Source organism: Anopheles marshallii, chromosome 3 (genome assembly GCF_943734725.1).
Source record: "Anopheles marshallii chromosome 3, idAnoMarsDA_429_01, whole genome shotgun sequence".
Taxonomy (NCBI): domain Eukaryota; kingdom Metazoa; phylum Arthropoda; class Insecta; order Diptera; family Culicidae; genus Anopheles; species Anopheles marshallii.
The window spans coordinates 17,133,022-17,145,637 of record NC_071327.1 but is presented as its reverse complement, the minus strand read 5'-3'; the positions used below and the strand labels follow the sequence as shown (position 1 = coordinate 17,145,637).

General features: G+C 45.0%; 1 protein-coding gene across 1 annotated transcript in view; it reads left to right on the top strand.

Moving 5' to 3' along the window:
* LOC128713516 (lateral signaling target protein 2 homolog) overlaps positions 1-12,060 on the top strand; it is a 45,869-nt gene extending 33,809 nt beyond the window's left edge. Inside the window, exon 3 of the mRNA XM_053808376.1 lies at positions 11,614-12,060. Within this exon, the coding sequence (XP_053664351.1) occupies positions 11,614-12,060 (447 nt within the window). The remainder of the gene's footprint in view (positions 1-11,613) is intronic.
* Positions 12,061-12,616: the final 556 nt, after the last annotated feature.

The following is a 12,616-nucleotide window of genomic DNA, read 5'->3' as shown; positions in this document are numbered from 1 at the left end:
AGGTCTAAAATAAGCAAACGCAAGAAGGCCACCTTGGACCATGAAGTCCATGCTTCCAAGCGCACCAAATCGTCACCCTCCCCGAGAGAGAGAGAGAAAAAAAGATACCTTCGGTGTTTAGTAGGGTTTTGCGTTCTTCGGACGGACATTTGGAACCGTATTTGCATACCTTTTGTCCGTCTGTGCCGGCCGATGTAGTTTCGAAGAAGGGTACCGAAGGCTTTTTTTCCTCTCCCGTTGGTTCAATTTCAATTTGCTTTGCGTTATGTAAACAAAATGACGGCATACAGTTTGGAATCGGGTGCTTTTGGTGCGTTTAATTTTGTTTTCCGTTCCGTTTCATTTCGCTGCGGTACGTCGTGTGTATCGAGAGGGGGGGGGGGGGGGGGGGGGGGGGGGGGGTTTCGTGCGGTCACAGTGTCGCTATCGGTGGGAAAAAAAGTGACCCACGACGGATACCGTTACGTTAATTAAACATTCACAAACCGAGCTGGAGTTTGATCTCTCGGGGGCAGGTTTTGCTTGTGATGCGTTTGCAAACAGACAACGAGGTCGAAGGATGGAACAGATATTGCGGAGCAGTTGGATTTGTTGTTGGTTTTCCATCCGTATCGTTTTCGTCATTTTTGGAATGTTTTGTTTGTCGGAGCATTTCATTTTATTGGGAGATCCTAAGTGGGAGTTATCGACCGGTGGGAGTGGGACGGCCGGTGGTGTATTGGTAACGGCGCCGGTCTTTGCACGGCAGGACCGGTCCAAAATCCCATCCGGACCAATCCCCCCTGTAGCAAAGACTGATTATTCGACTACGTGGTAAAATAGATTAATAATTAATAATTAAAGAACACTTATAAGAATATAAGAATGGCCGGAATCATACTCTAAGCCAGTTTTTTTTTGTATGCGTTTTGACGTTTCCAGGCTTATCCGCTTACAGCTCGCCATACAAATGGCAAGACAAGTTAAGTCTAGGAAAGAAGGATGAGATTGGTTTCCCAATGAACGTAGCTAACCCAAGCTCGACAAATGTCATAACAAAGAATTTTGCTAGCTGGTCTGAGCCAGGATGCGCCATGTTTCCCGTATGCAAAAAATGTAAACATTTTTTTTTTTGCAAAAAAAATAACGAAAACAACTCGAAAAGGATGATTTTAATAATCAGATTTGTATATTATTTCAAATGAATTGAAATTAAAATTAAATTTCTAAATTCTTTAATCGATTTTTCTCAAATTTTAGTTTCACAAAAATGATCCCTTGTGTCATTCTTTATGTCAAAATGCTATGTCCTTTACGAATCTGTACAGAATGATACAGCCCGATACCTGGATTATTTAGCAGATACCAGCTTAAAGCTTAAGCTTTCTAATTTTTGGTATGATCTGCCCCAATATTAAATTAATGATTAATAATTATAGAATTCTTATAAGAATATAAGAATATTATGTTAAATATTCAATTCTAACAGACAACAAGATGTCTAATATGGCATTTAAATTTAGTCATTCCAAACCAAACCTTACTGGAAAACTCCAAATTCAAAACCGATTCAAACCAAAGCTGCAACAACTCCTTCAATGCCAAAAAGCATGGTGGAAAATTTATGACGTGTTATGATTGCAGGCCGTCACCCTTCGCAAAGCCTCACATTAGCTCATAGGCCCCACTGAACACGGGCGGTGAAGACACCGGCCCGTTCCACCAGGCTTGGCACGCGAACCATTTCGGTAGAAGCTACGGTAGAAGCGATAGAAATAGTAACCAGCCCAACAGTGTGCTTCGGAGGTCTCCATTAGTGGTACTGCATTGGAGAAGTAGACAGAGGCAGGCAAACGCACATGTCTCGACCTCGAGCATAAGGTTGCATAAGGGTGCACAAGCAATTGTTGCCTATCATCATTTTCCCTTTGTTTCTAGGGTATCTGAAGCCTCTTCAGACCTTTCTAGCAGGCGGCATCAACCTGCTTTTGGACGATGTGGGAGATGTCGTGACACACGGGTTACACACCCCAGTATGTGCGTATGTCTTGTAATGCCGCACCGCATGCTTCTCCCCGACATTATCGATCAGTTCGATTGTCTTAAAGTTCCAGCTGTGTACGAAATTTGTGTAGGAGCGCGAAGGCTAATGACCTGCGTTACACTACAAAAAATTATCAAACTGGAAAAGTGAGCTCTAAACGGTGGCGCTGTGAACCCCTCCCATTCCATAATTCCCCCCCCCCCCCCCCGCCCCCGCTGGACACGCATGTGTAGCTAGTGTTTTTGTTGATTCCGAAATGGCTCATTGAACTGCTTTATGGTTGTTTATGGGTCGGTTGCATTTATTGATACTTACGAACAATTTCCGGCTGTGGGGCGATGTTGGTGGATGACAAAATGATTTATTGTGGAATGATCGGGCGATTGCGAAGGAAAGCGCAAGGGTGTAGTGGTTGGGTCGTAAAGTGCGTGGGAAGTAGCGTGGAGGTTAGTATCGTTCGAAAACAGAAACGATACATTGCTGTTAGTCCGTAATGGGTAACATAATTGTGATCATTAAGAAAACAGGGTATAAACCCGTAAGTATGGATGGTCGTAATATTTCATCCAATCGGTTTTGGCAAGATCATGTTCTTGTTCGTAACTTAGTTCCCCGAAGCAGATCGTCGTACTGCTCAGACAGTCTATCTCCAGCGCAGCTCAAATTAATCACAGTTTAATAGTGGATCATTAATGTCCACCCGATAGCAGCGGCTCTCTTGCTAAACATACTGATTATGTCCGAGCGTGGCAGTTCTTGGATCTCCAATCAAATTTCCATTATACTAACGACGATCATGTTGATGTATGGACTCATCTCTTGCTCGTTCGCTTGACAACATTTCCCCACTCGGTCGACAGCAAATTGATGATGGGTTCTGAACACCGTGACAGTCACTTTGTGGGTGACAAACGAGTTCGGGAAAAGAACCGGGCGGGGCTGCCGTTCTGAAGAGTATCGTCGCGATATGATAGCCACGGCGGATTCTATAAACTATAAGCCGGTAATCTTGTTGGACCATAAGGATAAGGCTTATAATACCATAGCCCCACACGCTGTTCTTAATCGTATCCTATTAGCTTGCGTTAAGTAGGAGAAGAACGGAAGATCGTGTTTCGGAGCATCCGTTCTTTGTGTGCACTTGCGAGTTGATAGTGGTCTAGACATGCTGTTGTAATCCCACGATCATCAGCAGTGCGATTGAGCTTCTCGCCGGTTGAGTGGGGTGCACGATGCAGAATTTTGATGCGGGAGACCCCCGTAAACATAATAAGCTGATGGTAGACATTCCGTTGGCAATTACGAGGAGTTGGTGTCTGGTGAAATTCCAGCACATCATGTTAATTAAACACGAACAAATAGGCTGTTATGGGGAAAATTGGTCGAAAGGGCCGTTTGGTTTTGGAGAATACTCGTGCGCGAGACTGTGACTAAAGTTAGTGTTTATTTAATTAAATCATTCAAAGATACAGATATAGACGAGCGATCCTCTTTCACGAGCCGGGTTTTTTAACGATGCCATAAAACGGTGCTACACTGTGGGAGGATTCGGTTGCCTCTTTATGGCTTCCATACGTCACCAGATATTGAGCAGTGGAAATGGTTATGGATTATGTTTCAATCTGTTTTCCCTTTCCGGTAGCACTACCGTTGTCGATCAATGCCAAGTGAAAGTTATCGCGCGTCGAAAGGAGAAGATGTGTTCAAGTGTCTCACGTGGATGCCACTGTTCAATTGAAGCTTCTTGTTTTCCTGTCCAAGGTTGAGATCTTTTCAGTTTCTAACGGCGGTAAAGAAGCCAACTGCCATTAGAAGGCTGATGACGGTTTTACGGGAGGTTACAAGAGAGAATTAAGAGAGGGAAAGGTTTCAAATCAGTCTGATTGATGATTCGTTCGTTTAGTTAGTTCGTTTAGCTGCTAATTGACAGTGCGTGCCGTGCCCGGGGCTTCACCATAACGGTGCGTTCGGTTCTGGACATCGAACCGGTATGTCATTCCAACCGCCGGTGTCGTGCAGGTTGCGATACTATTAGCACACTATTGAACCGACACATCTTAGATGCGCACCACAAACGCGTACGAAGGTTGGAGAGAAAATTATCCATTCAAATGTATGCTAATCATGCTCGACATTCATTCGACCGACGCTGAGTTTTGCGGTCGTGCGGTGTCCGTGTTTTGTTCTGCACCGCCGGAACGGTACGGGAACCGCTCGGTTGGCGGTTCTTTACGTGCCTGGAGAAATTAATAACGGTGCCAATGCAATGATGATGAGGTTTGCCTGAGTCAAATCGAGTCCAATCCCGGCGTCTATGTTTGTGTGTTCCCCTCCCCGCGGGCAGAAAGCGGATATCGGCATGAGTCGGTCTCAAGGTTGGGCTGCACAATGTGATATGCGGTAGGTGTTGGGTTTTGCCGATCACCTTAATGATGCGAAGGGAATAGTTAACTAGCTTGCGGTGTGTACGCTATGCGAATGGTTGCGCTTACACGATGCGATTCACACACAACCGGTTGTGTCTGCGCTGGGTGTTTTAGAAGGAAAATAAATACACAACGCCGGCGACGGCGGTGGCGATAATGCCATTTCTATTGGTGACGACCTACTATTACTGGCCGCCCGGGCGACGTTTAACTCCTTCCCGATTAGAAAGAGGTGCGGCAAGGAAAACGCCATTCTAAAAATTCCTCCCCATACACGAGCGTGAGTGACGTGCCGGGGGTGGAGAAAGGGAGAAGGGCGTGTGTGTGTGTGTGTGGTTGGCGCTATGGCGGATTGGTGTGTGTTATGATTTTCTATGAGCATAAGGGCAACCCTCAATCCTCCTTCCAGCATCGTAGAATTGGAACACCGATACAGTTCTTGTTGGGTGGTTATGTCGCTGAGCTATTTTTACCAACGTTAAGATGGTTTCGTGGGACGTGCTTAGCGTTGGAAATGGATTTATGATACTCGATCCTCTATTCTACGGGGCCCGCTTCGGCTGGATCTTACACGCGGATGTCTAAACGGACGGTCGTGAAATTTAAGTGACGTTTATTTTACACGAATCCCGTTCCGTATGTCATTTTAATAGGCGCCATAAAGTTTTGGTGTGTGCGATCACGGGTGGATCACGAGTCGTCATCGATCGCGGGCTTCATGGAATATTCTTCAAATAGAACTTTATGCTTCGGCCACGTACGCTTGGGATGGTTAGACATAGTTGTTTTTTTTTTAATTGCTTTTTGCTACCTAAAATTCATAGATTAAAACAAACTTTAAAGGAGAAATGTCGTAAGATCTCCAAAACTGAGCTTCAAGTATTGTTTAGCAAAAGCTCCCTAAGGTAAAATCTCCTTTGGCCAGTGTTCGACCTCCACAGCCGAACACAGATGCTAATCGCGTTTCGATCGAGCCTTATTTTCGGCTGTGCGATTGACTGGTGGCAAATTAGGAGAAGCGACATGTCAGAAATGGCCGCACTAGTGAGATTACCAAACCAAACCCTCACCCATGCCCGGTGCGTGTGTACACCACGTTATGAAAACGCGCGCTAACTCGACACTAACCTAATTAGGCTTGCCACAACCACGGCTGGCGGTTGTCACCCGCGCGAAAACAATTTTTCGGGGTCGATTGGTCCGGCATATTGCTCCCGTATGGGGCGGCGATGGAGAAAGACACCGATTAGCATCGGTGGATTGTGTGTAGAAATAAAATGGTAATGTCACCATTCACCGGCGTTGTCCGGTTGGTGAAATTTTTGGCAAGCGAAACTAATCGTAGGAAGAAACGGTGCGTACGTTGGGCAGGCCCATATTTTACCATCGAACGATCGATATGCTTGTCTTGCCGAAAATAGCGCCGACCACTGTACGCGCGGTGGCAATCGCGAATTGGGTGGAATGGGAGCGATGAACTTTCGGTGCATCTTGGCGCCTGTCGTCTAAAATAAAGTCGCCCAAAAGGTGATGATGAACTATTTTCGGATGCGTGTAGAATGCGATGCAAATGCTTCACCAACCTGAAATGCCATTTTCTGCTAGTTTCGTTCTAATTAATGGGGTGTTTCGCTTGACAGTGAGTCATATGCAGCGGGTTGGGGTAATTAATAGCTGAAGAAGTTTCCCGAATGTCTGCTTTCTTATGAATTCTAGTTGTTTTAAATGCTCAAATCGTTTTTTTTTTATTTTCAATTCTTACAATGCAAGAGAATGGATGAAGGTAACTCTTGCCAGGTACTCTTCTTAAAAGCCGCTAAAAGGCTGTTATTACGCAAATCATACATCTCTTCTTATGGAAAACATTGAGGGGGACCTTGGGTAGAAATGAGAAAAAAATGACCCGCTCCAATAATAGTTGTCCGATCGAGTTTTCGCCTCATTTCCATGCACCATTCATGATCGGAAAGGATGATTTGCCATTTGGTCTCCGTACAGCAGTGGAGGTCACAGTGCTTTAAATGGCCGCCTAATTGTCGATGAAATCGCCATTTAGCGTACGTGTACTGGGTACGGCTGAGATGCCCCTGACAAGCTGTACCTACCTGCTCTTCGATTACTCATCCCTTGCGGAGTTCATCCCTTTCTGAAACAAAGTTGCTCCCCACCCGATGGTGAGACCGATAGTTCACGGGCATTGATTGAAGCTCTGTAGATGAAATGTTAAAAAATGGTAAATAATAACAACGCTAGTGTGAACGATCTGCTGTCCTCTCCGTCCCGGTGACCTCGATCCGTGGTTGCGTCCTTCTGGGCGGACAACACTGTCGCGTGGGTAGTGTTTTCTGCAGACACCTTTGTGAGATGCGTGAAACTCCCACACAGCACCGATCGCAGGGAGAAATATCCGTCTCCTTGACTCCTAAATTGTGGTTGAAAGTCAGAATCTTCCCAGCGAACGGGTACCGTGAGCCACAATGTATAAATATTCTAGCAATTTGAGCAATTTGGAGTTGTTGCTTTTTGGTTGCTGCTGATGGATGATGAATTATAAGCGACCGTACAATGTGTACGGTGGCGTTGTGGCTGTGACTGACAGGCAAAAAGCTCTCTTCCGTTTGTGCCGAGGTCGTCCAAGTTGTAGAGGGGGAAGGTGATCAGAAGAGGATAGCCCAAATCACGAAACAAACCGAGACTCGGTCAATTAAACGGCACAATTATTCACTAATTACTCACCATTCGCGTTATGGAAGCTTCATCGATTGCGTCACCATTGATTTGTTGGCCATTTGCTTTTCAAATGCACACTTTTCCGTATAAAAAAAGGTTTCCATTTCGGAGGAATTTCTTCCAACCCAACGAGTTGCAGTTCTTTGTGGTTGGAGCACGTGAAAGGCTCTTCTTGGAGGTCATCGTCGCAACGGAAGTAAAAACATTTTCCAATCGCACGCAAAGATTGCTGGTGAATGCACACGCCAATGCAAGAAAAGCTAGGTCCATCCATCATGTCAGGCACTGTTTCGCATACGAAACGAGCATCTCATCTTGTTTTGTTCGATTCCGCTGCTACCATTCGCATCGGAACTCTCGCAAACTGCGATTCAAAATTAATGAATCATTTTCGCGGCATTGACCTTGAAGCCGTTAGGCCCGACTGCTGAGAGATGTGTACGCCACTGTAGCTCAGCTCATTTTGAACAGCGTTACGCGGGGTGAATGTGGTGACGGAGGTGCAGGAAAGTAAAGAAAATGGAAACGAAGAGTCGTTGTGTTTGAGCTGTTCAGGTGGCATAATTTGGTTTGAGGTTATCGTAATATTTACCTCAAGTAAAGTATCTTTGTGCGAGCGCGCCATCATGATCGTAGTGGTTGGAATGTAAATCTCTGGGCATTAGGAGTGTTTATAGTTAGTTTCGTAACGCTCTGCTGAACTCGTTAGTTATCTGATCTGCATTTCTATCTGAAAGATAAATTTTAACATTTAAATGAGCAAAATTATGTAAAAGTGTGCTTTTGTAGAGCAAATTGCATACTTTTGGGAGGAAGTTAAAATTGCTTACATGTAAAAGTTTACCATTCGTAGGTTTTTTTCTCGTTATTGTGTTAAAGAAAAATGTTTAAATGGTATTACAAGCATCAATTTAATTTAATTTGTAGAATTATTTAACAATAAAACTGAAATTGAAGTTCATTAGACCAAATATTACCGTAATCGAGAGTGAACCGGTGGGATATGCATATTTGAAAGGCAATGGCTAGGAATGATCGTCAAGAAACATAACCAATAATCAAACGATCTTTACTCGCCTTGTGTGTGTGTGTTGAAAATCGCTTTTAATTTTCCGGGCGGAGTACCAATTTTTCCTCCCAACCATCCCTCCTTTCCCCCCACTGCTTCAACCTAGCCCCACATCGTTTGGCATCTTTTTGCTAATTTTCGTTGTGTGGATGGATGGGTGGAAAACGAGTGGAGAGGAAAGTATGTTCTGTGCATGATTATCGGCCTCTTCACTATCCTGCTCCTCACACATCAACACCACGTTTTTTGGGAGGGGGTACGATTAAATTTGGAACACTTGCCCGAGCTTACGCAATATTGCGGTTCTTTCTTTCTTTTTATATTCCCTTTTCTCTCGCCCGGTACGTCGCCTCGGTTTCTCAGCATTTGCAATCGTTTATGCTACTGTTGCCGCCCCGCCATTTAAATCATGGTGTGGAAAACGAAAGGACGAAAGTGTGCAGGAACGGGTGGGGTGGGCACTACTCTCATTGCTTCATGTTTGCTTTCATTGCCTACATGCTGCAGAAGGCCAGGGAACTGCCGGCCGGCGATGGCTCATCATCATTCCTGGCGGGTGTGCGACGCGATTCCGTTTTAATGGTGGTCAGCCACGGTCGAGCCTCATCGGTTCTGGTAGCGGACGATACCGTTAGCTTCCCTCATGCCCTCCGTTCCGCGACCGGCCAGCGACGGGAACAGCAAAAAAAAAAAACGTGTATAATGTTGTATGTTGCGCGCGTACTTCTTCCCATTGCGGCAAGGTCAACGTACGCTTTACGGCGGCAACAGGCAACATGGGCTGTCGAGCAAATGTCGATCGATCCCGTGGATCGGATCGGGCGGTGGTGATTTTATGCTAAACACACTCCAGGCCGGTCGTTTGCGTGCTCGCGATACAAATGAAAGTGTAGCGGAGAAGAACGGGAGCCCCGAGAACGAACTTGTTACTGCCGCCAAGAACAACTACCGTTCTGCCGCAGTGTGATAATGCTGTGGCCTTGAGGGCGGGGTGGGTTTGGTGCGATTGCATAATTATGCTTTTGCGACGGTGAAGACCGCAGCGAGGCGCACCCATTAACTCATCGATGCATCGGAAGAATGTCGTTCGATCGGGCTTTTTTTTACGATGCACAATTAGGAACGCCAGAGGGAAATATGTTGTACAGTTAGCCCGATGGTCATGTTCGATCGCCGTAAAGATGAAATTCTTTTCCATGTCGATGGAAAGCGAAGCAGTGCTAAAAATAAATGATTAAACATTCTTTTTCGTGGATGAGAATTGTGCGAGTTGCAGCTCTAGCAGTTGCCATGAATCATGCACAATTATCGTGTTTATCGGTGAGTAATTGTATCGTGATCACGTGTTGGTGATCCCCTTGCAGTACGTCCAATTATACCAATAAACCAGACGCGCATCGGAGCTTATCCCCCCCGTATGCTGGCAGCGGATGCATTACGCATCCAACGGCCGTTGGTCGTTGTGGTCGTTATGTAAACCGTCGAGGATCCTAAACTATATGAGCTGGTTTTAGCGATATCGATTAGTGTAGCAGGTTGGTTGACGTGTTTAGAAATGCGTTAATAATTGTTTCCTTTACGGTGTAAAAGAGCAAATGGTCGGGATATCCGGAAGGTAATCAAGTTACACCAATTTTGTTTTGTTTTATTTCTCAGCGTAACTATAGTTTTTTTTAATAATATTTGCATACTAAACAAGTGGTAAAACAGGTTTTGGAATGCTTTTTGCAAGTAAATTATTGCAGTTTTCTCTTTACATTTTTTCATTACCAAGTGTTTTAAGCGTTTTTAATTGATACGAGCACTTTACAAACACCTTAAAAATAATAATATATGTTAATACTTTTTTAGAGTTCATGCTAAATAAAAGATTTGTAAATATTATGGATCAACACAAAAATTAATGTGATGTAAATGAAGCGTTCCAGTCAAAATGACTGATCCGTTAGTATTAGTGTTAAATGTCTATTTTGTCTGCTAGGAGTATACATTCAGGCGTAATAGATAGAAGAAGATATTTGTATCTATCGTATTGTCTGATTGGAGCATACATTCAGGCGCAATAGATGGGAGTTAGGAAATTCGAATGTCAGTACTATCCAAATTAAATAAATTTTATAAGTGAAACCATTTTGAAGAAGAAAAATTGATTCTTCGCAATATTAATAGCACAAATTAACTTAGCAAACCTTCTAAATCTGTCAAAATATTACGATCGGTCAAGTCATTTCTCGGTCTAAAATATCATTTCCTGATACACGAAGGTCTCCTGCTGTGCATCTGGAAGAGTGCGATTCACTGTTAACTGTCCAACTGGCGAAGAAATATAGCTTTCACAGTTGCAAATCAAACAGACACACGTTCGCTCTCAAGATCAACTGGTGGCAGCCTGAACCTTTCCTCAGGAGCTCAGCAGATCTTTCCAGTGTTTTTTTTTTTCGACAGCTTCCCTGCCCGGCAGGCAAAACGATTGCATGTTCTATAATTATAATATTGGAGCAAAGCGTGGCAAAAAATATTGCAATTGAAACAGATAGAAAGAAAACGAACCGATAGGAAGGCAAATAAAAACCGATCATTCAGCAGCAAAAAAGTGAAGCCCGCTGAGACAAGGAGAAGGAGAAGGAGGGAGAGTATCACGAGGGTGAGTGGGATTTCAATCGCGATATCGCATTTGAGCTGCCGGTAGTTGTCAGGTGCAGTTTACCGCAGCTGGGGACCGAAGCAAGCAAGAGGTGTCTGTCGGTTTGGTGCAGGTGTCCCACAGTCTCCACAAAACAAGGGTGGTTTGCGAGTCCATGACGCACCAGAAAAATGGTGTCAGCTCAAGTACGCAAGCGCCACCGCGGTGCACACCTTTTAATGGGTTGTAATGGTCGGTTTAGAGCGTTGGGTCCGACAGGCTCCTAGTGACCGCAAAGTGTGACTCGGACGCACGGTCTGCACCTAACAATTTTTAACACCCCAAATGGGGCGCTCTTTTTTTCGGTAAGCGAGGATGGTGTGACCCCAAAACGAAGGGGTGATGCTGTGTGCTAATAAAGGTTTCAGTCGCGTCTTCACCCTTGCCGGATGGGTCGAAGATGGCACAAATGATCCATTTAATGGGCACCCCCAGAGTGCTTAATGATGAGCGGCAGAGAAGTGGAGTTGATAATTTGGTCGGTTTTTTTTTTTGAAATTGGTTCTCTTTTCTTGTTGGACCCATACGGAATAGGTGGTGAAATCGATCTGACATTGACTCGTGGATAGGCATCAATTTTGCTGCTTCGCAAAATGATCTATTTTCAGCCAAATGGTGTCGTCTCTATGCACTCTCTAATCGATCTCTTCTTTCTGCTTTTTTTCTCTTTCCCTCTCCTTAGTACGGTCTACGGCAACTCGATCTGTCCTTGCTGTCGCAACTGTGGGCCCTGAACGAATCCATCCAAGAGTTCCGCACGATGCTGCAGGAGCAGGAAACACTTTCACCGCCCTCGCCAACACCGTCCAACTCGGACGCGAATTCTGTGTCCTCGGACGATGATCTCGACGAGGACGATTCGTCCACCACCAACAACAGCAATCGGCTACTGCAACAGCAGCAACAGCAGCACCTGTTACTGTCCGCCCATCATCAGCTACAATCTTCCACGAACAGTATTGGCGGTGCGGGTCCCGGTAGCGGTGGCAACCTAACGCCGGGTGGTGGACCCAACCAGAACGAATCGGGTGGCTCCTCCACGACGACGCTCTCCTCGTCCGCCTCATCGCGTATGCGAGCACCACCACCACCGCCCCCGAACCGGAAAGCACCCTCGCGACCCGTCTAGTGGAAACAGGCGGAAAGCTTAGCCGTATTCATATTCCTGGGGTTGAAAACGGAACTTCTCAACCGCTAAAACAAGTCAGTGATTCGTTTGCCAATTAGTTCGGTGCGGTGAAATAGATCAATCCGATGGGTCGGGCAAGAACGAACAGCGGACCGCGATGACGGGATGATTTCACGACAATGGTGAACGGATAGGAACGGTGTTTCGTGTAGGAAACATATAAATGGGAAAGACTAGCGTGCTAGGCAGATCCATATACCAAAAGAGTCACGTTTAAAAATTAACTCATAAGCTGATGAAGACTAGGGACGGATTTGAATAAAAGACGATCGGAGAAGACAAGAAAAAGACGGTAAAAGAGGAGACAATCCGCGTTTGTCTTAAGGTGAAGCTTTCGTACAATAGCGAAGGCCGGAAGTAAAATTGTACTCTCGCATGCAATGGTCTTTCTTTTTCACAATAGGATTTTGTTTCACTCCTTTTAAAAAAAACCGTTTGTTCACTGATATAGTCTCAGAATACAAGGAAATAAAATAAAATTAGATACAAGGCACGA